Source organism: Leucopleurus acutus (genome assembly GCF_964270905.1).
Source record: "Leucopleurus acutus genome assembly, chromosome: 16".
Taxonomy (NCBI): Eukaryota; Metazoa; Chordata; class Mammalia; order Artiodactyla; family Delphinidae; genus Leucopleurus; species Leucopleurus acutus.
Window position 1 is genome coordinate 69041143 of NC_139158.1, and position 27332 is coordinate 69068474.

Genomic DNA, 27332 nt, shown 5'->3' on the forward strand with positions numbered 1-27332 from the left:
CCTTCCTTGGCTCTGAAGAAGGGAATGTAATTACTCTGAATCCAGAAAGAGGTTGTAAAATCTAGAGTCTTACATACTCTGTCTTCCTAAGGTTTCATCTGGGTAGATTCCACCAGGACCAAGTGGGATAATGTATGTGAAAGCATATCATAAACTGTTGAGTACCCATGTGCTGCTGCTTATTGATGCTGCTACTGACAGGAGGAAACTGTCTTGGAAGGGCAGTCAGTTCTTGTTAGCCTGCTAGGCATACCCTGCTTGGGCAAGTCCCTCAGACATACTATGGAAATGTGAACGGCAACTTAAAAGAGAGATGGACTCCAGAGGAAAACAGTCAAGGAATTAGTTCTGTATAGACTGACTGTTTACATGCAGGGGACTGAGGCTAAAGACCCTCTTAATCTTGGTTTATAGTTTATTAAACACGTTAAGATTTGAAAGCCACAGCTCAAAAGGCTGTGTCTTTTCAAGACTAAACGCACATTTTCTAGCTTATAGTCCTGTGTCCTAATGAAAAATACCCATGTATATATTTTCTTCAGTGTAATTGGAAAACGTCACTGTTTTTAGTTTAGAGTAAGTATAAAATCAGAAAGAGAACTCCTGTGGCAAGTAAAAGTCAAGTCATTTAAAGAAACATGTTGTATTCCTCTTCTGAAATACCACCAAGCCGTAGGGCTACCAAGGTGGATAAACAATGATTTTAGCCCTCAAGGAACTTACGGGCTGCTGGGCAAATCGGATAAGAAGTCGATTGTATTGGAAAGGTAAATGTTGAATGCTTCAGATAAATGGAGTAGTTATTCCCAGCAGTTAGAGAGATTAGAAACAACTTTATGAAGGAAATTTTGTTACAGTTAGGTCTTAAAAGAGAGGCATTTAAAACAGAGAAATGTGTCATTATGGACAGAGACGAGGAGTGTGAAAAGGAGTAACAAAGAATTGTCAAGTGATGGTTGCACAACATTGTGAATGTGCTAGCTGTCACTAATGGTAAATTTTATATTATGTGTGTTCTACCACATAAAAAAATTTATCAAAATAAAAGATTTTAGATTACTGTTAAAGTATTTTCACATAAGTTGACATTTGATTCTGTTAGTAACCACACCAGACATGAACTAATGCCATCGTTTTACAGATAAATTTAATCTCTGAGAGGCCAAACTGTTGCCAGCCTTAAATGCCATGCTAAAGCGACTAGACCATGTTCTGCATTTGATGGAGAACCACTGGCTTGGAACAGAGGAGTGTCTTGAGCATAACCCGACTTGAGCAAGATTTACAGGCATTACACATAATCAAATCAATAAATACAAACTGTTGTACATGCTGCAAAGGATACAGGGTACCTATTTGAGAGTATGCCAGGGCACCTGATCTGGCTTCTGGGGTTTAGGAAACGCCTTTCTGAGAAAGTAACATTTAAGATGAGACTTACAGAATGAATAGGATTTATCCATGGAAAGGACAGGGGAATGGGCATTCCAAAGAAAATAGCCTTTTGAAATCCCTGAGGTAAGAAGGAGCTGCGTGTTCTTGAGGACTGAAAGGTGAACACCGTAATTGGAGTATAATGAACAAGAAAGAGGCATGATGAGAGGAGACTGGAGAGAGGAATGCAGGCTAGATCTTCAGACTCTTCCTTAAAAAAAATTTTAAGTTTTTTTTTTTTTAATGTGGACCATTTTTAAAGTCTGTATTGAATTTTGTTACAGTATTGCTTCTGTTTTTTGTTTCTGTTTTTTAATTATTTATTTATTTTTGGCTGCGTTGGGTCTTCGTTGCTTCACACTGGCTTTCTCTCGTTGCGGGGAGCGGGGGCTACTCTTCGTTGCGGTGTGCGGGCTTCTCATTGCGGTGGCTTCTCTTGTTGCGGAGCACAGGCCCTAGGTGCATGGGCTTCAGTAGTTGTGGCACGCGGGCTTCAGTAGTTGTGGCTCGCGGGCTCTAGAGCACAGGCTCAGTAGTTCTGGCACATGGGCTTAGCTGCTCCGTGGCATGTGGGATCTTCCGGGACCAGGGATTGAACCCCTGTCCCCTGCATTGGCAGGCAGATTCTTAACCACTGCGCCACCAGGGAAGCCCTTGCTTCTGGTTTTATGTTTTGGTTTTTTGGCCACGAGGCATGTGGGATCTTAACTCCCCGACCAGGGATAGAACCTGCAACCCCCTGCATTGAAAGGCAAAGTCTTAACCGGTGGATCGCCAGGGAAGTCCCTAAAATTTTGTCTATTATCCAAATCCAGTAGGAAGCCACTGGGTTTTAAAGAGGGGAATAATGCGATTTGTGTTTTAGTAACCTGTGATAAAACTGATCATTCTGACTGCTGCTCTGTGGAGACTGGATTGGACACAGACAGGAAGTAGGGAGACCAGTAGGAGGCTGTTGCAGTACTCCAGGCAAGAAATGGCAATGACCTAGACAAGATGATGGCAGTGGGGGTCGAGAGAGGGGAACAGATGCCAAATACGTGTGTGCTCTACAGGCAGGATTAGAGTCGATAGTAGGAGAGTCTCTGAGGGTTGAGAGACTCGTTAGACAAGCTGGTGGAGCTCCTCAAGGGCAGAGAGCCAGCCAATTTTTATTCAGACAATATCCAGATAACTGCTGTGCACTGTAAGGATTTGTGCAGGTTTCTGAGTGATGGTTATGGTAGTAAACCTAGAAAGCCACCTAGATGTAGGCCCTGCCTAGAACCTTATACCCAGGACAGAGTGGCTCACTCTAGCAACTGGGTTGGGATCCTGAGTCATGAAAAATGGTTAAAGCTTTGGCAAGTGGTACTGTTGAGGGGAAAATAAATGTGATTTCTTAAGCTTTCTGTCAGTCCTCCTCGGTTATGTCCCACTCAGCAGAACAGATCTTCAGAGGTCGAGGTTTTGACAGCATGTTAAATGGTTTTTTAACTGCACTGCCAGCAGGAGAAGCATTCTCTTTTTAGATAAAAAATAGAAAGATACAAGTAACAGGGATTTTATTTTCAATGAAATATTTCAAATATACAAGAATAGAAATAATGAACACTTATATACCTACCATCTGGCTGTGTCAAACCTTAACGCCATGTCCTATTTCAGTTGCTTCATTTCATAAAAAGTATTCTGAAAACCATAGCTTGAAGCCCACTAGGTACCATTCATCTCTTTCCCTAGAGAATACTATATTGAATTTAATGTTTTCATTCTTGTGTGTATTTTTGTATTTTTACAGTGTATTATGTGTGCATGAACAATATGTAGTATTGTTTTACAAGGTTTGATTTTAAATTAGATATGTTATTGAGATCGTTCTGCAACTTATTTCACCCAGCTTTGGTGTTGAGATTTTATTATCGTGATATACATTTCTAATTTATCCATTTTATTTGCTACATGGTATTCTATTATATAAAAAATTATCTGGGGCTTCCCTGGTGGTGCAGTGGTTGGGAGTCCGCCTGCCGATGCAGGGGACATGGGTTCTTGCCCCGGTCCCGAAAGATCCCACATGCCGCGGAGTGGCTGGGCCCATGAGCCATGGCCGCGGAGCCTGCGCGTCCAGAGCCTGCGCGTCCGGAGCCTGTGCTCCGCAAAGGGAGGGGCCACAACAGTGAGAGGCCCGCGTACCGCAAAAAAAAAAAATTATCTGTTCTCTTGTCAAGAGACACTTCGGGTTTACAGTCATTAGCTAATATAAATAGTGCTGGCATAAACGCATTTTCCTTGTGTATACAGACGAAAATGTCCCTTAAAAATTCTTTATTAGATATTTCCAAATTGTTCTCTAAAGTACTTGAACGAGTTTACATCACCACCATCCTCCCAACATTGAGCACAAGTTTCTCTTTTTTCCATATGTTTCTAAGATTTTGCTTTTTATATTTGGATCTTTGATCCACTAGAATGTATTTTTGTGTATGGTGTGAGGTTGAGATCTAATGTATTTTTCCCAAATGCATAACCACTTGTCCCAGAACAATTTAGTTGTGTTACCCCTCTGTCATATATCACATTTGTACACATATGTCATATTGTTTCTGGGCTCTCTGTCCTGTTTCATTTGTCTGTTTCTTCATCAGTAGCATACTGTCTCAACTACTGTAGCTTTATAAACTCTTACTATTGAGTCGGACAAGTTTCCTTCGTCTCATTCTTCAAAATTGTCTTGGCTCTCTGCTGTTCCACATTAATTCTGAGATAAATTTGTCAAGTTCTAATGAAGACGATTGAGACTTTTCTTATAAGATTGCATTGAAATTATAGATTAATAGGGAGAAAATATTGAGATTATTTTATTGAATCTTCCAATCCATGAACATGTTATACCTCTCTATTAATTCATATCTTTGAATATACCCTTCAATATTGTTTTGTAATTTTCTCCATAGATGTATTACACATTTTTTTAAACTTTTCTTAGAGACCTTATAGTTTTTTGTGCTATTGAATAAGTATCTTTTGTTGTTACATTTTTGTTTGTTGTTACTGGAGTGGTAATGCTGTTGATTTTTTTAATATTGATCTTCTATCTGGCAACATTGCTGAACTCTTAAAGTGTCTGTGTCTTTTTGGAGTTTCTATATAGTGACACTATTTTTATATTTTTAAAAAAACAATCATCCATGAAACCTTAACTTCTCACTAGTCAGCTATTGTCACAGTCAAATACTTGATTAATTTCTGTACTCAGTACCTTCTCTCTGGGTTTACTTGTTGAAATACATCCTTTATCATTTATTTAGTGAGTTTCCATAGGTGGCAAATTTTTCTTTTATCTGAAAGTTTCTTTATCTTCGTTCTTATGATCTGTCTTTTCTCCAGTAAAGAATGCATCTTTATTATTGGCGATCTATGGTGTATCTAAATATACATATATTTTTAAAGATACTCAGACTAGACTTTCAATTTGAGGACAAAAGCATTTTTATTCTAGAAAACTCTCGGCCATTATTTCTTCCATAGCTTCTAGGCCATTCCTCTCATTTATTTGTCTCTTTAGGTCTGGTCTTCATTTTCAGGGGAGTTCTAGAGACTTACTTCTGTTCACTAATTCTCTTTTTGATTATATCCAATCTAAAGTTTATCCCACCTATAATTTGTTTCAATTATTATTTTTGTTTTCAGGATTTCTAATTATTTTTATTTCATATTTACCTGATTTCATTTCATTTCATTTAAGACATGTGCTTATTTTATCATTCTTTTGTCCTTTTTAGTAGATGTTATATATATTTTTTTCTCTTGAAAGTCTTTGTTCTTTAAAATGTTACCTGAAGTGAATTCATGTACTAATTATTTTGTTGGCAGTTCTTCTAACCCATTTTCCTCATATATTTTGGAATTTGTTTGTAAACCCTTTTGAACGGGAAGTAGTTTTTGTCTGTGTATCATTCCCTTTTCCTCCTCTTTGCTCTCCACTTCTCTGCTCATACCTCCGGTCTTGGAGCAAGTCTTCTAACCCAGCTCAGCCCATGCTAACACAGCCCCTGGTTTCAGGTTGCCCCTTCTTGCATGGAGCACTTCCATTGCTACATGTTTGGCGTACAGTGATGATTAAAGCATGAATTCATTGACCTGATCTGACCCAAAAGTCTGTGAAGAGTAAGTTTTTGTCATAGAGGGTGAAGGGTGGTAACTGGTGGTTTTACTTCATGGAGGACTTTAGGTCCAGTTTATGGGAGGCTGCCACCATCATGGGGCTCTGCTGTACACCTTTCTGCTCAGCCTCCAGGGATTTCTCCTGAGATTCTTTGCTTGCTCTTGTATCTATATTTTGCTCATTCACTTCTTGCATGTAATACTGTTACACCTTTCAGCTCCATCTCTGCTCCTTCAAAAAAATTTAACTCAAGCATGATATGACTTACAGATTTTTGACAATTTAAAAAATTTGGTTAGTCAAGGGTAAAAAAGCACAGCTGAAATGTGTCCCTTTGATGTACCCTGTCCTTGCCCCCTTTCTAGAAACTTGGATTGGTCTGCTTGTGGTCATAGCCAGCATTACACTACTTCTGGTCTCCTAGGTCATTGAAAGGATCAGGACTTCTGAGAGCCACAGTAACACATGCTCCAGCTACTGAAAAGATTGTCCTGAGCTCATTCACATCTTTATATACTCATCTTGGTTTGTTCCGCTTTTCCACCCAGGATTCCCGTTATACAGACATCTTCTTGCAAGTGTTTCCATTCCCTTCCTTTTCCACTCTGTACCTGGTGCCTGTATAATCTGAAATAGCAGGGAAATGACGGTCAGCTTTCTGGAACCTGTGTTTTCAACAAAACTCTCTGATCCCAGATAAACCATGGATCGAGAGGTTGCAAAAGGACTGCTTATAGTAAGTTCTCAACTGCTAAGTCCAACCCCTGCCAAGCATTATCTGGTCTTGTAACCTGGGGAAGTAGGCCTTAGTAAAAGTAAGACTCTTCAAACCAGCCTTAGCTTTATGAACAAAATTTATCATTTTTCTTTTAAATGAAGTACAGCAACCTTCAGTATCACTGTTGCTATCACATTGCATTCAATCATACTAAGATATTCTCAGTGCCAAATACCCACTTCTATTTTTTCTCTCTTTAGGACCTAGGGGTTTCAAAGATGTATGTGTCTACAACCTTTTAAATGTAACCATCTGGGATTACAGGGCTGGATTGAAGGAAAATGTCTTTGTAAAACTTGATAGTTTTGGGAAGCTCTGATTTTGGTGAGTTTTATTAGAAGGAGAAAATAAGACGTGCTTATTTTTTAAAAAATTCCATTCTGAACCTGACTTCTTAGTATACAGTTCTAAATTTTTAAGTGTAAGAGCTAGAACATTAAAGCTTCTAGATGATAATCATGGTAGAACATCTTCATTACCTTAGATTTCTTAGGACACAAAATAAACACTAACAATAAGCAGTTGATACAGTGGACTTTATTAAAAATAAAAACTTATGATCAACACAGGACACTGCTATGATAATAAACATACAAGTAACAGACTGGGAGAAAACATTTGCAACATGTATATCTGACAAAAGGCTTGTATCTCAAATATACAAAGAATTCCTATCCCTCAATAATAAAAAGACAAAACATCCCCATAAAAAAGAGCAAAAGACAGACAGATGCTTTAGAAGGTAGAGGATTGGCCAGTAAAAAAGCACATGAAAGAGTACTCAGCATCACCAGTTATCAGTGGAATGCAGATTTAAACCACAATAAGATACTAATTCCAGTTCTAGGTAATTTTGCTGCAAATAAAATGAAAACATATGTCCACAAAAAGACCTATACAACAATGTTCATAATGCTATATTTATGCTAGTCTAAAACTGGAAACATCCCAGGGGTCCATCATCAGAATAAACACAGTGTAGTATAGTCAAACACATTAGAGATAGTCATGGAATATACCAGCAAGGTAAAAGGAGTGAACTGCTGATAAATACAACAACATGGATGAATCTTTAAAACACAGTGAGCAGCCAGACATGAGAATCTAAACTTTATGATTCCACTTAAATAATATTCTAGATTAGTCAAAGCTAATCTATGATAATAGAAATCAGATTAAAAGATCAGTGGTTGCTTGGTTGGTGATCAACTGGGAAGGGTCATAAGGGAAGTTTCTGGAATGACAGAAATATTCTCTAACTTGATGGGGTGTAGGTTACATGGGTTACGGATGGTCAAAACTGATCTAACTGTATACTTAAATCTGCATAACGTAAAATCTTTTTAGAAGATTTACTCAAGAGTGAAAGGTTGAATAGGAAGTATTGGAAGGAAAAATACTACTTTTATCTGAAAAGAATTTGAATCTATAAAGAACTCTACAAATCAATAATAAGACAAACATATTTAAGAATGGGCATGTATGGAAAGCTGGTTGGATTTTATTTTTAAACATAGTATAAACACATAGGGCCAGTTTATTGTCTTTTGTTTAAATTATGTATGTGTGGGGTTCAGATTGCTGTTCACTCTCTGGATTCTGTTTAGGGAAACTGAAGGGCACAGGGATATGCATACTTCTTAGAGGCCAGCCCTCTCCTTTTAGACCTGGACAAGGTGGCTCTTCCCACCACCCCCATCTCTGTGTCCTTATTTGAGAGAATCCTGGATCCTTGTGCCAGGAGCCTAGCCAACCTGTGAAGAAAATCTGGTCTTGTGGTTATCCCGTGAATGACTTACTTGTTAGGTCTTCTAAACTTTGTTTCACTGGTATGACTAAGGAATGAGCAAGTGTAACCCTACTGGACTTCGAAGACTCAGACTCAGGTTTTGGTAGGCCTTTGTGTATCAGAATGATGGGAGAGAGCTCACTTCTGAGCTGGAGACTGTACTGTTGAAGATGAGCCTTTCGTGTCCCGTCTTTTGTGTGTGTGTATATAAGAATGATTGTCAGGGAGATTTATTACTGACTTGAGATTTATTACTTACATGAGGAAAGTTTCTACCGCACCTTTTTCTTATTTGCCCTCGTTTTTTTCCTTTTTTAAGATGTGTAATTGCTTTTTTTTTTTTGATTGTGTTGGGTCTTTGTTGCTGCCCACGGGCTTTTCTCTAGTTGCGGTGAGCAGGGGCTACTCTTCGTTGCGGTGCACGGGCTTCTCATTTCAGTGGCTTCTCTTCTTGTGGAGTGCGGGCTCTAGGGCATGCAGGCTTCAGTAGTTATGGCACACGGACTCAGCAGTTGTGGCACACGGACTTAGTTGCTCCGCAGCATGTGGGATCTTCCCAGACCAGAGATCAAACCCGTGTCCCCTGCATCGGCAGGCAGATTCTTAACTACTGCGCCATCAGGGAAGTCCTATTTGCCCTCTTAAATGTCAGAATGTACTTAGAAAAACCAGAAAGAAGTTTTCAGCTTCCCATTGACAGTATATAGAACTTGGATATTTCTCCTGTATCACTCAACTACTAAACCACCCACCCACAACAACAGGTAGTTACTGAGCCTCTTGTTTTGTAGCCAAACAAGCATATACAACTAGTCCACACACAGTTGTGGGAGAGTGCTGATGACTCATTAGCGTAGCTTTCATTTCTGAATGTTAGGAGCTAGAAGCAGAAGACGTTTCTTTCTTTCTTCTTCCCTTCCCTTTCTCCCTTTCTTTCTCTCCCTCTCTCTCTCTTCCTTGAGTCTTCTTTGCTGTGCATGGGCTTTCTCTAGTTGCGGCGAGTAGGGGCTACTCTTTGTTGTGGTGCATGGGCTTCTCATCGCGGTGGCTTCTCTTGTTGCGGAGCACGGGCTGTAGGCTTGCAGGCTCAGTAGTTGTGGCTCGTGGGCTCTAGAGTACTGGCTCAGTAGTTGTGGTGCACCGGCTTAGTTGCTCTGCGGCACGTGGGATCTTCCCGGACCAGGGCTCAAACCCGTGTCCCCTGCATTGACAGGTGGGTTCTTAACCACTGTGCCACCAGGGAAGCCCCAGAAGACATTTCTTGCTCCATGTGCCCCACACACCTGCGTGCTCAGAAGGCCAGGTACCTTGACTGCAGTTCTTATTCCTCAAAGACCACATGTCTATGTCATAGGTAGAAATCACTGCAACTCTCTTTGGTTGTTGGCTGGGGGAACTAAGAGCCGAGATTCTTGAGTTCTCAAATTCTTTCCCTGTGTTCATGTCATATAGTCTGTTTCAGGCCTTGTAATATTCCCTGGCCCTTTTGGATTTCTTGGATTTTCTTTATTTTCCTTCCTTTCCTTTCTCACTTGACATTATTATCAGTCCTTGCTTGTGAACCTTTTTTCATTCAACAAGGTAACAGAAATCTTTTTCCATCACTGTTGATTAGATTGTCTTTTCACACCCTTTTTAAAACCTTTCATTGGCTTTAGAATCAATTTTAAACCTGCCACTAAAAGCTCTGTTAAAAAAATGTCTTCCCAATAACACTGTTTCCCTCAGTCTCATTAAGAATACTTTTAAATGCAGAAGTTAGAAAATGGTGAATAATTATAGCTGTTCCTGGAAGTCACTGTGTTCCTTAGTAATTACATGTTGTTATCTTTGGTTCTGCTTCCTTGACAGTTCCATCAAATTGTGAATGATTGTCTTGAATTTAATGAAATTCAGTCCTAGCAGAAAACTGTTGTTGGGTCACAGATTCAGCAGCAAAGCTGTGATGCTGATGTGGGAATAGGGATGTTTATACCCTTTGTGTTGACAGAAGTTAATTTTGGGGACATGTCATGTGGGCTTTTCTTAAGAACATAAACATTTCACAAAATGAAAGCCAGAGGCTTTCTTAGCAATCAGACAAGAGCCAGTTCTGCTTGTCAGGGAAATGGGACAGCGTGAGTTCTCATCAGGTATATGCCTTGCTTAACTGAAGCTCAAGTTCCTTCTCTTTGGTTCAGAGCTCTGAACTTGGATATTCAGTGTCTGTCTTTACTCCACCGTCCCTAAGCAATCCACCTTTGGCGCTGGGTCTTTTGCAGGGTGAGAAAGACTGGCAGAAATATGAGACTGCTCGGCGGCTGAAGAAGTGTGTGGACAAGATCCGGAACCAGTACCGGGAAGACTGGAAGTCCAAAGAGATGAAAGTCCGGCAGAGAGCTGTAGCTCTGTACTTCATCGACAAGGTGAGAGCATCTTCCTGTCACGTCGTCTACCATGTTCATCTTAACGAAGATGTGGGAAGCATTTACTCCTCCAGGCCCTGTGCTATAAGTACTGCTGGAGAGGCAGTGATAGCCCAGACATCTGTGGTCCTGCTCACCTGATCTCTGGTCCAGTAAGGAAGGTAGAAGTGGAGAGAGAGGTGTTCAGTGTCTGATGCTGTCTAGATACAGTCTGCCTAATAGGAGGATCTTCATGAATCTGAATGTGCCAGAAATACTGACACTTTCAAACTCTTTCTGACAATGCACCACCCCCCCAAATTTTATTTTATATCACAACCCAACACATAAATATGTTTGTGTGTAACTGAAACAAATGTCGCACAAAATAATGCTTAGCCTTTCTATGAGCAGTGAATTCTGATGTCTTTTACTCTTTCTTGTTTTTAAAAAGGATGGTTATAATCCTTAAAATTGGTTAAATAATCTGCCAATATATCACAACTACAGTTTAGAAGTCAGTGCTTTGAAGATCAGTTTCTCAGCACTCTTTTGGAAGAAAAAGATTTCTTGTTTTCCCCGGTTTTGCACTGAGTATATTTATTTTAACACAAGTTCTTATTGTCTTAAAAATTAAGCAAAATTACGAGACTAGCTTTTTGAGTCTGATTGCTGAGAGTTTAAAATGTTCTTTCCTCTATCCCCATTTGAAAGGACAAGAGTAAACAGAAGCTTAGATTTCTGGGAAAGTTTAATATCCCTTGACGATCCACACTTCATTTTATAAGGGAAGAAGCAACAATGCAGATCCGGAATTCCCAGGCCTTGCAAACTGATGCTCTGTCCCTGAAGAGAATTGGGAGGCTTCTGGTTTTGGTTTCCTACAGAGCCTGTGATGTTGACGTTTCTTCATTCATGCTTACCTTTTTTTTTTTTTCCCATTCTCTCATCCCTGGGCAGCTTGCTCTACGAGCAGGCAATGAGAAGGAGGAAGGAGAAACAGCGGACACTGTGGGTTGCTGCTCACTTCGTGTGGAGCACATCAATCTGCACCCAGAGTTGGATGGTCAGGAATACGTGGTAGAGTTTGACTTCCTGGGAAAGGACTCAATCAGATACTATAACAAAGTCCCCGTTGAGAAACGAGTAAGTTAATGTGGCCTGAGCTCCCTGGCCTGTTTTTTCACTCATTCATTCAACAAGCATTTGTTGAGTGCTTTTTCTGTGTTCTGTGCTTTGCTGAACACTAGAAGAAATGGCTTGAAAGAGAGTGGAGAGGTATTGTTTGGTGTCCTGTGTACCTCCTTTTAGTCCCTGCCCCTCACCCCTCACCCCATGCTACTTTACTGGAATGAGGGGCCATCTCCTGTGGCAGCATTCAACAGAGAATGCTATAGAGAGTTGGCCCTCACAACGAACTGCACATTAGGTTTATCCCATCACACTGTTTTAATGATCTAACCACACTTCAGTATTCCCTGGTCATGTTGCAAATTTGTCATTTTCGTAGCATTGCTCAACTTTCCCCCAACTCCTCATTCAGCAAAAAGGTAGCCCTTGAGTCCCCGGATCTCTGAGCCCATAGCTGAAGAGGGTGCTGCAGCACCACGGTCCGCCAGAAGTACTGGGCTTGAACTGGAGACCTTACAGAGTGCAGTACCCCAGTAGTCCAGCCCTTCAGCAGTCTGATGTTTCATCAGTAATTAGGTTTTGCTGGCTGTGGAAATGTTTCAGATTAAACAAAGCTAAAGAGATCTGACAGTTAAATGTAGTATTTGAGTTTAGGTTGGATTCCATACTGGGGAGGTAAAGAACATCATTGGGTCAGCTGACAAAATTGGAATATGGACAATAGATTGGATAAAAATGTGTCAGTATAAATTTATAAAGCTGAGAAGTACTGTGTGTATATAAGGGAATATCTCTATTCTTAGGAAACACACTGAAGTATTCAAGGGTAAAGGGCCATAATTATGTAAGTACCCAGAAATGGTTCCAAACGAATAATTGTGTATATACACACATAAATGTGGAAAGGAAATGAGTGTACGTGTGCACTGCACAAATAGGAAATGAGGTAAAACATTGATGGTAGGTGGATCTGGGTTAAGGATATGGGTGTTTCTTTGTGCTCTGTGGGGTTGGTTTGTTTGTTTGCAAGTTTTAAGTTGCAGTTATTTCCAAAGTAGAGGTTTCAAAAATAATAATAATTAGGCTCTGCTTATTTCTTTTAGGTTTTTAAGAACTTACAACTATTTATGGAGAACAAACAGCCTGAGGATGATCTTTTTGATAGACTCAATGTGAGTGGGTAAACTGCACTGGGTTGAAGAGGGGTCCAGCCAGAGCCTCCCAAGCTCCTAAAGGAGAGGTCTGCCTGGGAGTGACTGGGGCTCTCCCCTCGGCCTGTCCTGGGGCACCCTGTATACTCTCCCTTCCTCAGGCACACAGCAAATCCATGGCCGAAGCCCTGGGATGGGGTGGACGAACCCTGCCTGTTACCCTCTGGCTCCTGCAGAGCCTTCCCTTGGCTGGATGCTTAGCCACCTGTGAGACCCAAGACCTGTCCCTGAAGTCTTATTGGGGAAGATCTTAATAGGGAAGGATACAGTTGCTTTATTGGCCTGCTTAAGATTGAAATGTGCTTCTTTGGGAGGTACATGCAACTCTGTATTCTGAAATTCTTCTCCCATTTCCTAACTTCCCACTGGCAGGACAGTAAACTTGGCAAGGTGTAACTGCACTGGCATAAATTTCCTGGAGCTTGCCAGAAGGGCCAGGGTGGTATGTATGGCTTTTACCTAAATCCCAACATCCTCTTTGTTGCTTTGTCTCCTCCAGACTGGTATTCTAAATAAACATCTTCAGGATCTCATGGAGGGCTTGACAGCGAAGGTGTTCCGTACATACAACGCCTCCATCACGCTACAGCAGCAGCTAAAGGAACTCACAGCTCGTAAGTACTGCCTGACCAGATAGGGCCCATGGCCTTAGCGATGATGACCACTATCCTTACTCAGCTAAGTCCTAGATCTGTTCTACTTATCCTCCTTGACATTGTGACTGGAAACTTTTTCCCTCCATACCTCTAATAGAGGGCTAAGGCTTAGATGTATAAACAGATCAGTGCTGTTTCCCCTATTCCTACTCTAGCTTCTAGAATAGTTTTATGAAATGCTGACAGGGGCTTTCTGTCTGCTCTGATAATGCCTGCATTTTGTGTTTTATATCTATGTTATTTAAAAGCTCATAGAATGAAGATAAAGTGCTATGATGTTCTGTTAAATTGGAGAGAGTAAGGCTGTCATGGTTACTAAAACAGCATAGGAGCAAATCCTTTCCCTGAGGTTTCTTTTTTTCCCTCTTAAGAGTTGGTAGTATTCGGGACTTCGCTGGTGGTCCAGTGGTTAAGAATCCACCTTCCAATGCAGGGGATGTGGGTTCGATCCCTGGTCGGGGAACTAAGATCCCACATACTGCAGGACAACTAAGCTCACGTGCTCTAGAGCCCATGCGCCACAACTAGAGAGCCCGCATGCTGCAACTATTAAGCCCACGTGCTGCCACAAAAGATCCTGCATGTCACAATGAAGATCCTGCATGCTGCAACTAAGACCCGACACAGCCAAATAAATAGATAACTAAATAAGTATAAAAGAAAAAAAAGAGTAGGTAGTGTCCTCCTAGCTGCAGAAAGTATCACCAAGATCCACAAGCTTTTTTTCCTCTGGAGCCTAGTCACTGCTGAATTTCCACTGTCCTCTAGAAATATGTCAAATGGTATTAGAAAATGGTATTCAAAAAGCCAAAGATGGGTATGTTGAGGGTCAGTATTTTAGGGTGGGGCAAAGAATGCTATATGACACAAGTAAAAACATTTCTTAGATGACACTTTGTATTTTTCTTTCTGAAAGATATAGTGCCTTGTGGTTTTAAAATGTAAAATTTCTGGTCCCTTCATTTTACCCTCCTCTACAGGCTCTTTCTGTCCCAATTCCCATATTTTCTTCAGGCTATTTTGGGTGGTTAGATGGGGGAGGTGGGCACTGAGGCAAGCAGATGATTCTCTTGACTCTCAGATTTTGACCTTGTGCCTTGTGGGAACCTGAATTGATCATCTGAGTGAGATGAGGACCAGTAAAACCTTTACGTGAGGATAAAGCGCCGGGGAAGGGACATTGTGTGTTCCCTCTTCTTATACAGATGGACTCTTATTACCATGTTTCTTTCTTTACAGCTGATGAGAACATCCCAGCAAAGATACTATCTTATAACCGTGCCAACCGAGCCGTTGCAATTCTTTGTAACCATCAGAGGGCACCACCAAAAACTTTTGAGAAGTCCATGATGAACTTGCAATCTAAGGTATTTTGGATGTGGATGGTGGGGTAGCAAAATGAAGAGAAGCATGTCTGCTATGGGCATTTATACTCCACCCTTCTGGGTTGGGATATCAGAAAGGTTCATGCTAAATAAACGGAAATTTGGTAGTAACTATTGCTGATCAAGATACTGAATATCAGGTACTCATTGTTCAGCAAGTCTTTATTCTGTGTTGAGAAGGTAAATTTGATGTACCCTCTTTGAAATACTGCTAATTATTGTCCTTATACATGAGGATAATGGATATAAAGATAGTCTTCACAATTCCTTTCCACAGCCCAGAAATACAACTATTTCCAAATTATATTGTTTTAAATTGAAGATGATGAAACAATATTTAATTTCCCCCTAATCCTAGCACAACTATTTTTATTTCTGCACATTCCACATGAATCATATTTTTATATAGCTCATCATCAAACATCTGTTGAATACAGGCTGTGTGCCAGAGCTGCTGCCCTAGAGGGAGAGGGTGATGTGCAAACAACTAGACACTGTTCCTCTTCCAGGTGCCTCTCTCCTTCCTCCAGCTCTGCCTGGTACTGAGCTTTTAAGCGGCAAGGCACTTAACATTTGATGATGTGCATTTCTGTGTTACCAATGGCTACATAACTAATCCATTCTAATGTATTAATCCACAATGAGAATTTGTAGATATTTCACTACAAAGCAGACACATGGGTTACAAAGTAAACCAATTATCTTGAAATATGTTTACCAAAAAGTCTGATACAGTAATAGATGTCCTTCCTTATTAATTTATTAAGTTAGATCTTAGGTGGGTCTGATAATTACTATAAATGTCAAGGTAGTCATGAATATAAATGATACTTTGATTTCTGCAGCAATATGAAAATATATGAACTAGCTATGGGTGATAAAGTCATAGATACTACTGATATTACTGTGTTCAATTGCCCACACTCATAACTGAAGAAGAAATGATGAGTTTCAACTAGAGGTTAATTAAACTACAGATTGATTCTTATCCATCTGCGTTCACAGCATACTGTACTTGAACAACTGGAGTTTAAAAACTACTGCTGTAGAGTGAGGCTGCATACATATTCTGAGGCCCAGGGTGTTTTCCTTCTGTTGAAATTTATTCCAGATAGATACCCAGCTGTAGTACATATGGGTCAGAAGACACACATAACCTGCAGTTCATGCTACAGATGCCATCTGGCTTTCCTGAAGGGATGCACACATCCACAGTAAATACATGTGTGTCCACAGACATCTCAAATCCTTGGATCATGTGACTGGCAGGCAAAGAACCTGTACAGACCGCCCATCCTAGCAGCTCTGTTAATGGCAGTCATCTGGTGCCGTTTACTCTCCTCATGCTATCATTTCAAGCCAGAAGTAAAAGCATGACTCTTCAGGTGGTATTTACCTAATTCAGGAGACCCCTCCCTGGAGCATGAGGAGGCCTTTTGTTGGTCTCACTCTGGAACCACTGTTTGGGCACCCAGGCTGCCTGCCAGACGAGCCCTCTAAGCACAGGAACCATCTCCTGTGTGCCCACAAAGCAAACACATGCCCCTGTTTGCCAAGTGAATCAATGGAGTCTTTGATGCTTTGAGAGAATTCGACATAGCCTGCCAATTTAGCATTCACAGAAATGGTTAAAAGATTGTGGTTTGTTGCATTTCTGGCCTAAGAATCTGGCTAGTGGTGTCTGTGATGCTTTTGTGTCAGTTCCTTCAGCTTGACTTTGGACAACATAGATGTTGGAAGTAAGCCATTCATAGTAAACATATTTAATGATTCTCTCACAATGGTGACCTCTGTTTCCAGTCTTAGGCTGTGCGTGTAAATCTAACAGACAATTCCAGGCTGAGAGCAACAGCTCCGTGTGTATGAGTCAGGCATGTATTTACTCGGCAGAGTTTCCCTTGACCTTACAGGTTAGCAAGGTAGTAACAAGTCAGGGGCTCTCCTGCTCCCAGCAGTGTGAGCTCACTGCTTTGGGGCTCTAACTCCACAGTGTTGCTTAAGTAAGAAGAACTTAGGGCTTCCCTGGTGGTGCAGTGGTTGAGAGTCCGCCTGCCGATGTAGGGGACACGGGTTCATGCCCCAGTCCGGGAAGATCCCACATGCCGTGGAGGGGCTGGGCCCGTGAGCCATGGCCACTGAGCCTGCGCGTCCGGAGCCTGTGCTCCGCAACAGGAGAGGCCACAACAGTGAGAGGCCCGCGTACCGCAAAAAAAAAAAAAAAAAAAAAAGAACTTAGAACTGGTTCTTTCAAGCAAGAAAGACTGGAACTGCCTTTGTCTCTTCCTTTAAAGACTGGGTCCCCATGAGATTTCATTTGAAAAAAGAGCTCCACAGCTAAAAAAGTTTTCAAATCTGCTTTGGGTGATGACCATTTTAATTTCCTTCCCATCTCAGTTTTCTCTCCTTTTAAAAACAGAATGCCAAAGCCAGGCCATGCCATGTATTGGCTTGGAACAGACTAAGCTGAGCTCTTTGGCTTCCTGGGTACCTTTTAATTGCCATTTTCTAGTCCCTCGGATATTCTCTTCAGTGCATCCTTCTTTCTTGAGAAGTTGGCAGCTCCTTCCCAGAGTGCTGGTAGAATCTGAGGAATGAGCTGCGCTCAGTAGATGCAAGGACCCTATCTCAGCTTCATAAAGAGTATCTCCTGCAGTTGTATTCTTAGAATGGAAGCGACAACCTGGCACGAGAGCCATTTGATAAACAGCTCTCACCTGTAGCCCTCCTCTCCCAGTATCTAAAACCGAAGTGTTCTCTGACGTAAGATTAGCACCCACATTCCCAGTCCCAGTGGGTTCTTTTCCCTGAGCTTCTGGATTAATGGGGGCCCTGGGTCACTGCCTATAAAACCCTCATTTCTTCAAGGGTGACTGAAGAACGTAAATGGCCAAGTAGCATTTGAATTCAGCACCCGCTGCACATCTACTCTGTGCCTTCATGAAGCCACCCCTAGTTGTTTTGACCTGGCAAACCACCAAGACAGCCTGCCTGGTGTAGACAACTTCTAGGTTTCATCCTCTCTTGAGGAGCCCTTCTTTGTATTCTCTGGGCTTACTTTATTCCTAAATCTTATTATTCTTCCCCACCCAGATTGACGCCAAGAAGGAACAGCTAGCAGATGCCCGGAGAGACCTGAAAAGTGCTAAGGCTGATGCCAAGGTCCTTAAGGATGCAAAAACCAAGAAGTACGTGCCTGGTGTGATACAAAGCTGGGGGTTGTTGTGAGAGAAAAAAGGGCGGAGCATCAGCCAGAGGCCCTAGCCTTTCTAGGGTTTCTGAGTGATGTCTTTTAGAAATCTCTGTACCTGGGGCTTTTCTGCTTTTACTGTCCCTGGATGGCACCATGGGGTTGCAGTGCTCTTGTCCAGAGGCCAGGCCTGGCTCTTGATGACTTCCTTTCTTCCAGGGTGGTAGAGTCAAAGAAGAAGGCTGTGCAGAGACTGGAGGAGCAGTTGATGAAGCTTGAAGTACAAGCCACAGACCGAGAGGAGAATAAACAAATTGCTTTGGGAACCTCCAAACTCAATTATCTGGACCCAAGGATCAGCGTGGCTTGGTAAGCACCGCACCCTTCTTGAACTCCACCTGCTGGCTTGAGAAGGGTGATGGGGGTTCCAAGAGCGTTGTCAGCTTTCACATGCAGTTCCTACGCTGCACACTTAAGAGTCCTCTGGGAAACCTCTGTCTTCTGCTGTGCCCACTACAAATGCATTGGAACATCCTGGATGGTCCTAAATGGTCAACACTGTTACACCATCTTGGAGTGTGTTTATGTTTGTTAATGCAGGTATGGTCCCTACCTCTAATGGAACTTTAGGACAAGAATGGAGACTCTTAGTCCTTATTGAAGGAAAAATACAAAAGAGCCCACCCATCTACCTACACTTTAACTTTTCAATAACATTTTTTTTTCTTTACAAGTGAAGGAAGTAAGGTATGGACAAGGAGAAAAAAAAAATGAGAATACAGATCTGAGAAACCTATGCAAAGAGTTTGTGCTACTGTTTGCTTGTTTCCCTGTACCACTGCCCCGCCCCGGCCCCAACATCCAAAATAAATGGCTTTTTTGGAAGATGCTTATTAGTTAACTTGAGTTATTATTAGCTTCTGGGCATAGGAGGAGCAGTCATCTCCTGTGGCCCTGCTCCTCTGGGCCAGGGGTTCCAGCAAGCTCTTGTATCCTTTTGACTCTTTTTACCCTGTTTAGTGCTAGAGGTTTGGTTAGCTTGACAGGCAATAGACTGCAGTAGCTAAGAGCATGGACTCTGGAGCCAGAAGGCTTGGGTTCGCTTTTCAGCTCCATTTTAACTAGCTGCATGAGAATGAAAGCAAATTACCTAACTTCTCTGCCTTAGTTTTTCATCTGTACCTTTTTCATTTGTACATCTATAATAGCATCTACTTTAGAAGTCTTTGTCAAGATTAAATGAGTTAAGCACATGAAGCTCTAAGAAACATGTCTGGTACCTTATTAACTCTCATTCTCACCAGACGGATGTGAAGAAGGTGGCACATCCAAGCCTCAGCCTTGGGTCTGGCCCGTTGTTCCCTGAGACACACTAATCCCCGTTCTTTCTCCCTTGTCTGCAGGTGCAAGAAGTGGGGGGTCCCAATTGAGAAAATTTACAACAAAACCCAGCGGGAGAAGTTTGCCTGGGCCATCGACATGGCTGACGAGGACTACGAGTTCTAGCCTGTCTTGAGGGGCAGGAAACAGTTCTGTGAAAAGGAACAGTGTGGTTTGGGGCAGATGGATAAACTGTGAGCCTCGATTGCCCTCGCACCTGAGGGAAAGGGGCAGCAAGTCTTAACAAAGCAACATCTTTGAGAAAAGATAAACCTGGAAATATTATAAGGGAGAGCTGAGCCAGTTGTCCTATGGACAACTTATTTAAAAATATTTCAGATATCAAAATTCTAGCTGTATGATTTGTTTTGAATTTTGTTTTTATTTTCAAGGGGTCAAGTGGATGGGAATTTGTCAGAGTTCTGCCAGACAAATTCACTGTTTCACTGAAACATTTGGATTCTCTTAGCTACTGTATATGAAGTCCGATTATATTGGTGCGTTTTTACAGTTAGGGTTTTGCAATAACTTCTATATTTTAATAGAAATGAGTTCCTAAACTCCCGTCTCCCCCATTTCAGGAATTTAAAATTAAGTAGAACAAAAACCCAGCGCACCTGTTAGAGTTGTCACTATCTATTGTCATGGGAATCAGTTTTCATTAAACTTGAAGCAGTTGTGACATCGGCAGTGTTTTGGTTCAGACACCTGTTCACAGAAAAGCATGATGGGAAAATATTTCCTGACTTGAGTGTTCCTTTTTAAATGTGAATTTTTATTTCTTTTTAATTATTTTAAAATATTTAAACCTTTTTCTTGATCTTAAAGATCGTGTAGATTGGGGCTGGGGAGGGATGAGAGGGGGTGAGCGAGTCTAAGGATAATGAAATAATCAGTGACTGAAACCATTTTCCCATCATCCTTTGTTCTGAACATTCTCTGTGCCCTTTCAGATACCCATCTTTTTCATTTTAAACCCCAGTCTTTCACTTGAAAGATTTTATTGTATAAAAAGTTCCACAGGTCAAAAATTTAGAGGAAAATGAGTATTTGGTCCAAAAAAGGAAAAATAATCAAGATTTTAGGGCTTTTATTTTTTCTTTTGTAATTGTGTAAAAAATGGAAAAAAAAACCACATAAAAAGCAGAATTTTAATGTGAAGACATTTTTTGCTATAATCATTAGTTTTAGAGGCATTGTTTGTTAGTTTAGCGTGTGTGCAGAGTCCATTTCCCACATCTTTCCTCAAGTATCTTCTATTTTTATCATGAATTCCCTTTTAATCAACTGTAGGTTATTTAAAATAAATTCCTACAACTTAACGGAAACTTGGTGTCTGCCTCTTTGTAACCCAGGGCCCCAGGCCAGAGTGGAGCTCTGGGGCTGGGACTTGGAGTGGGATGTGGTCTGCCTGCTCCAGTGATGCCTTCCTCCCCAGGAGCTGGGGGCTGGGCCAGGCCTGGAAGGGGCTGCATCTGTCCTGCTGCCGTGGGTGTGGGTCACAGAGGAGGAAGCCAGAGTCCACATCCTTAGAAAAAGGCAGACCCAGGAAGTGAGGGCGAGTACAGAAAATCTACAAGAACAGGTGGGGTGCAAGAACTATATTTGGAGCATAGGGTAGGTTTATTGAGCAAGACGGAGCAAGTGTATTCAGGAGACAGATTTTAGGAGCTTCTTTGGGTTTGCTTATGTGGCTAAGGTTACTGTTAGGATGGCAGGAATGAAGGGTACTAAGCCAATCAGAACACTGGATCCCAGAAGCGCTCTCCCAGATGGAATGCAGACTTCTTTTGTTGATTGAGAGAGGGAGTGGTCTGTGACCACTTCTCTGTGCTCTAGTACCTGAGCTGGCCAGGGTGCCTACAAAAATTGTTTTTCCATTCATCCTAGGTTACAGCTAAGTCTGGAATTAGGTTGAAAGGTGAGGTCTCCTGGTCAAATGGAGCCAGGGGGGCAGGAAGGCCAAAGTGGTCAGAACTGGTCCCTTAGCTAGCCAGCAGGCACAGGTGTACTCTGGGAGGAGAGCCATCTCCCTGATGGTCTCTGAACTTCCTGGGGCTGGGCCCACTGCAGAGAATCCTGAGGGGTCCTTGGCAGCCTGTATGTCACTGGCCAGTGAGGGAGGCAGCATTCACCCCAGGAAATAAAGGAGGTTATGTAGCCACCATTGCTTTGGAGCAAGAGATTGCAGCCAGGCATTTTTGAATTCTATGGTTCTGGGGCAGCTAGACCACTGAATGTAAGGAATAGTAACAAGAGAGGCTCGTCCAGTGCCTTATCAATACACTTCAGCAGGACCTGCCACAACCAGAGGACAAACCTTGGACCACAACTAGAAACCGGGGACAGGCGGCCTTACAGGCAGATTTTACTGATGAGCACAAACTTGTGCCCACCTTTCCTGGCAAGGACCTTCCTTCTGCTGAGGGCAGGTGCAGGGCAACTAGATACTGGTCAAGAATGGTTGTGAAGGACATCCTGGGTGGTGGCAACAAGGCTGAGAGAGCAAGCCAGAGAATGGGAAGCTGACCTGGCCACTGCAATGAGGGAAGAGTCTAGACAGGTAGGTGAGGGCCAGGTATGAAGGGCCCCGAAGGATGCTTGAACACGGAGTCAGGAGACCACCCCTTCCTATTCATCTGGCAGGTAGGTTGCCTCCTCCCACTTCCAGCCTTATCTGGGAGCAGAGGCCAGATGTGCAGGGTCTGACCCACTCCCTCCTGTCAGGCTCCTCCATGATGCTAGAGTCCAGCTGTGGGCAAAGGGAGACCGCTTCCACACGCTACCACAGCCAGACATCCGGGTGCTTGCTTGCCTCTGCCCTCACCCGCCACGTCTGGTCAGCCCGTCCGTTCACCCTGTCAAGTCTACCTCAGGCCTCTCCCACATTTAAAAAAAAAACAACCAAAAAAAAACGAGAAAAGAAACCACAACTCCCAACCCTTTCCAGCCACCACCCCCTCCCTCTCTCTGTTTCACAAGCACCTGGAATGAGTCATCTCTACCACCCGTTCACTCCCCCACCCACTGCAACTAGCTTCTGCCCCATCTTGCCTCCAGTTCCCCCTCCACTCGGACCACAATCACCCATGAATGAACGACCAAACCACTAAATGGGCTCTGCTTCTGCATCTTATTTAAACTCACTGTGGCACTGGACACTTGACCACTTTTTTTAATTACTATTGATACATATCATAAATCCACCCATTCCAACTGTACAATGATTTTTAGTAACTTGAGTGAGTGGTGTAGCCATCACCATAAATCAGTTTTAGAACTTCTTCCCCCCAGTAAGATCCCTCATGCCCACATACAGTTAATCCCCATTCCCACCTCCAGCCTCTACTAATCTACTTTCTCTATAGATCTGTCTTTCCTGGACATCTCACATAAATGGAATCATACAACGTGTGACCACTCCCTTAAAGCACTTCTCTCGGGTTTCCATGGTGCCACCCTCTCCTGATTTTACCCCTCCCTCTCAGGCTGTTGCTTCTGTTTCCTCCTCTATCAGGTCCTTAACTGCTGTGGTTCTCTTCTCAGCCTAGCTGATTTCATTCACACTTGAACACGATGACCTCCACATCATTTCCTCCAGCCTAGACCCCCTTCCTGAGCTCCAGACACATACTGCACTGCCAACTACGTCTCAGTGGGGATGTCCGTGTTCAATCTCAAGTCTGTAGAACCGAGCTCAGTACCTACCACTCCAAGCCCACTGCGCCTGGTTTCACATCTCAGGGAAAGGCACCACCATCCACTCTGTCCCCCAACTGGAACCTAGGGCAGCCATCATCCTTCACATCTTTCTCTCACTTCCACAACCAGTAAATCACCAACTCTGATATCACCTCCTAAATACCACATACACCAAATATAGGTATTTCCTCCACAGAAAACTTAAAAGAAAAATTTTTTTTTCTTCTGAGAAAAGTGTTTACTTATATTTCAGTCCTTACAAAATCCCTCATATATTGCGTTATTCTCTCAACTGTTTCGAACCGAAAAGCACTTTCTGGAGAAAACACATTATCCTGAAATGACCTCAGTCAAGCTAGTTTTGGATGATTATAAGTAGTCCCTTGACAAAACCAGTAAACAAGGAGGCAAAGAAATTTACCACAGACACGGTAATTATTTCTCACAATCCCAAGTATTACATGTAAACAGGCCTCTTCAAGATCACTTTAAATAGCAAAACGGTGTTGATTTTTTCAGGTTTGAAAATGATACTGCAGTTATGTATGTATGTTTTTAAAGAGTCTTTTAGAAAAACACTGAAATATTTATAGATAACATTATAGAGCTAAGATTTGTGTCAAAATTATATGGAAGGGGTTAGCGGGTAGAGTCTGGCACAAAACAAGAGTGGCCACCAGTTCATAATTAAAGCTGGCTGATGCTATCCTGTCTCCATTTATATATATTTGAAATTTTCTGTAACATTTTTAAAGCAATACAGTTTAAGTGGTGATTATGTAGATCATTAATATATATCTATGGGAGAAATGAAAAGAAACCTGTTTTAATGTTATACAAAAAGGTAATTATGCTTAGGTTAAAATTTCTAGTGATAGTATCACATACTGATTCAAAAAGTATTTTCTCTGCAACAACACAGATGAATCTCAAAAACATTATGCTGAACATAGACCCAAGGGTACATACTCTATGATTCCATTCACATGAAATTTTAGAACTCACATAACTAATCTGTAGTGACAGAAAGTAGACAGTGATTGCCGGCTGGGGGCAGGGGAGATTGACTGTAAAAGGACACCCAAACACTTTTTGGGGTGATGGAAATGTTCTATGACTTAACTGGGTGGAGGGCACATGAGGGTATACATTTGTCAAAGCTCACCAAACTTTACACTTAAAATGGGTGCATTTTGGGCTTCCCTGGTGGCGCAGTGGTTGAGAGTCCGCCTGCCGATGCAGGGGACGCGGGTTCATGCCCCGGTCCGGGAAGATCCCACGTGCCGCAGAGCGGCTGGGTCCGTGAGCCATGGCCGCTGGGCCTGCGCATCCGGAGCCTGTGCTCCGCAACGGGAGAGGCCACAACAGTGAGAGGCCCGCGTACCGCAAAAAAAAAAAAAAAAAAAAAGTGTGCATTTTAGTTTATGTAAGTTATTCCTTATTAAAGCTGATTTTTCAAAAGTGCTCTTTCTCAACTGAGAAGGAAGATGACGTGCTTTCAGAAATTATACTAGATGACTCAAAAAGTGGCTTTAATGGCGACAACTATATAGAAGTCAAAGATTCATGTAAAGAGGGACTTCCCTGGTGGCTCAGTGGTTAAGAATCTGCCTGCTGATGCAGGGGACACAGGTTCGAGCCCTGGTCCGGGAGGATCCCACATGCCGCGGAGCAGCTAAGCCCATGCGCCACAACTACTGAAGCCCGCGCGCCTAGAGCCCATGCTCCACAAGAGAAGCCACCGCAATGAGAAGCCTGCGCACCGCAATGAAGAGTAGCCCCCACTCGCCACAGCTAGAGAAAGCCCACGTGCAGCAATGAAGACCCAACACAGCCAAAAATGAAATAAATAAAATAAATTTAAAAGATAAATAACTAAAATATGTAACTAAATAAACTTATATGTGGACATCTGAATCATGCATCTCTAAAAATATTTATCAATACATTTTAGTTGCAAAAATAGCCACAAAACACCTGGAGTGTGACCTTATTGTGAAAACAGGTGACTGACTGTCTTATATTTAGAGCTGCCATATCTTAAGGCATACCCCTCACTTTGCTCTGTCCCCACAGCCACCAACAGGTCTAGTAAGGTCAGCTGTCCCTTCCCAGTGCTCCAGGGGCCCTTATCACACTAAATTGTCATCTGTTGACAAACGTCTGTTGGCATTTCTCTCTCCACTACTGGAGTGGGAACTCAGTCTGATTCATTCTGTCTCAGTGCTATAGAGGAGGCATCAGGAGTGTTTGTTGGAGGAAGGGAAGAAAAGGTGGAAAAACAGCAGGTCCGGCCTGGCCTGTGCCAGTGGCTAGCAAGGGCACTCCCCTTCTCTGCCTGCAGCGAAGCAGTTATAGTATCCCTGCCACCTCCCTGAAGAAGGGACATCTGGAGTCCAGCTCTCCTGCCTCAACATCTGGGTCCCATTAGAGGAGCCCATCAGCAAAGGGGAAGCAGGGTCTGCAGAGAGAGCAGAGTCCTGGCCTGGTTTCCCCCTGAGGGACAGAAAACACGAGACTCTGGAGCAGCTGAGAGTACCTCCCAGGTGAGCAGAATAAGACAGAAAAAGTGTGAGGCCCAATGACTAAGGTGGAGCCAATGGATGGATACTGGGGATGAGAGCTCAAAAGACAAGGCCGCAGGTTGTGGGATGGAGTTCAAAGTGCACTAAGGTGAATGCTTATTAAGTACCAGCTGTATGCTTAGGGGCAGGCTGGCTGACTCATGCTGGAGAAGGGCTGGTCAGACATCTAACATAAGAAACTACTGAGTAACAATTTTTAAAAGTTTAAAGAAAAGGGATAAAGTTTCATGCCTGGATCAGATTTGATGCTGCAAGTCTATAAATCTGCCTACCTTCAACTGTGGAAGGGGCTTCACTAAGCTATATTTTTATACCTTCTATATTCACTCGAGGTCATTACAAGGAACAATGAAAACTGTGTCGGCATTTGCTGTTAATCTGCTGAGAACATTCTCCACTATTTCAATCAAATAAGTGTCCATTTGAGAAACTTCTTTTATAACTTAAACCCAGGAAAATTTTTCTCCCCCAAGGAATCAATTATCAGAATAGAAGGAGTTTTTGCTTTGGCTACCAGGAAGCTCAGCCAACATTCAATTCTCAATCACAGCCGCCATGTTAACCCATATTAACCAAATTACATTCCTCCTTCGGGTAACAGCATATCCCATTTCTACAGTACAATATTTTTGCCTTTTAAGAAATGTTTCAAGTACTTAAAAGACTAGAAAGAAGACATCTGTGATGGGCACAGTGATGTGCCACTCAGATTCCCCTTCAAGGAAGCACTTGTTTCCGGGAAACCTGTCAGCTCCCTAAGACCACCGTGGCTGCAGACAGCTGTCTGGCCAAGGCTGTGCTCTTCCCAAGACAGCCCACATTCAATGGCTTATTGAGGTGCTGCAGCAGAGCTCCCTGGGGGGCTGGCTGAGGCTGTCGCCAGGCCTGAATCACAGCTTAACTTCTCCCTGCGTCCCCTCCTGTTTCCTTCCCTCCCTTCCACAGTGTTGATCCCAAGGGCACTCCCTAAAAAATGTTCTGCACACTAACCTCTGTCACAAAGCCTGCTTCCCAAAGAACCCAGCCTGTAACAGTATTTAACCAAATAACTGAAAACAGAAAACACATCAGGTATGGGTATTAAGGAAGGGGTAAGAAAACACAATAAAATGTTCATACCTACATGGAAGGCAACACAGCATGGACTCTGGATGGGTTTGAATCCCATCTCTGCCACCTCTTAGCTATGTGTCCACGAGTATGCCTCTCAACCTCTCCATGCCTCAATTTTTTTTCTGTGAAATGGGGATAATGAGAGAACTTATCTCAGTGCTGTAATGAAGAGTAAATGAGCCAATGGGGGTAAAGCAGTTCTACTACATGCCAAGTGCTGTTCTAAGTGTTTGCTAAATAAACACCTGTGGGGTCAGGCCCACAAGGCCAAAGGGGCAACTCGGCTGGGACTCCCCCCCAAACTCCAGGCACAGGTACTGGCATAGCCGGAGCATGCTGAAGCATGAGTGTTGACAGAAATAGGCCCAAGCCGGGCTAGCTTTGGTGATGTCATCTGTGTGGGCCTTGCGTGGGTGCTGGGCTGCTCCCTCCCAGCCAGCGCAGCTGCAG

General features: G+C 42.6%; 1 protein-coding gene across 1 annotated transcript in view; it reads left to right on the forward strand.

Moving 5' to 3' along the window:
- TOP1 (DNA topoisomerase I) overlaps positions 1-20804 on the forward strand; it is an 86340-nt gene extending 65536 nt beyond the window's left edge. The window contains exons 12-19 of the mRNA XM_082857828.1: positions 10329-10553; positions 11493-11678; positions 12767-12835; positions 13374-13488; positions 14770-14897; positions 18006-18100; positions 18322-18471; positions 19506-20804. Coding sequence (XP_082713954.1) covers positions 10329-10553; positions 11493-11678; positions 12767-12835; positions 13374-13488; positions 14770-14897; positions 18006-18100; positions 18322-18471; positions 19506-19608 — 1071 coding nt within the window. The 3' untranslated portion in view covers positions 19609-20804. The remainder of the gene's footprint in view (positions 1-10328; positions 10554-11492; positions 11679-12766; positions 12836-13373; positions 13489-14769; positions 14898-18005; positions 18101-18321; positions 18472-19505) is intronic.
- Positions 20805-27332: the final 6528 nt, after the last annotated feature.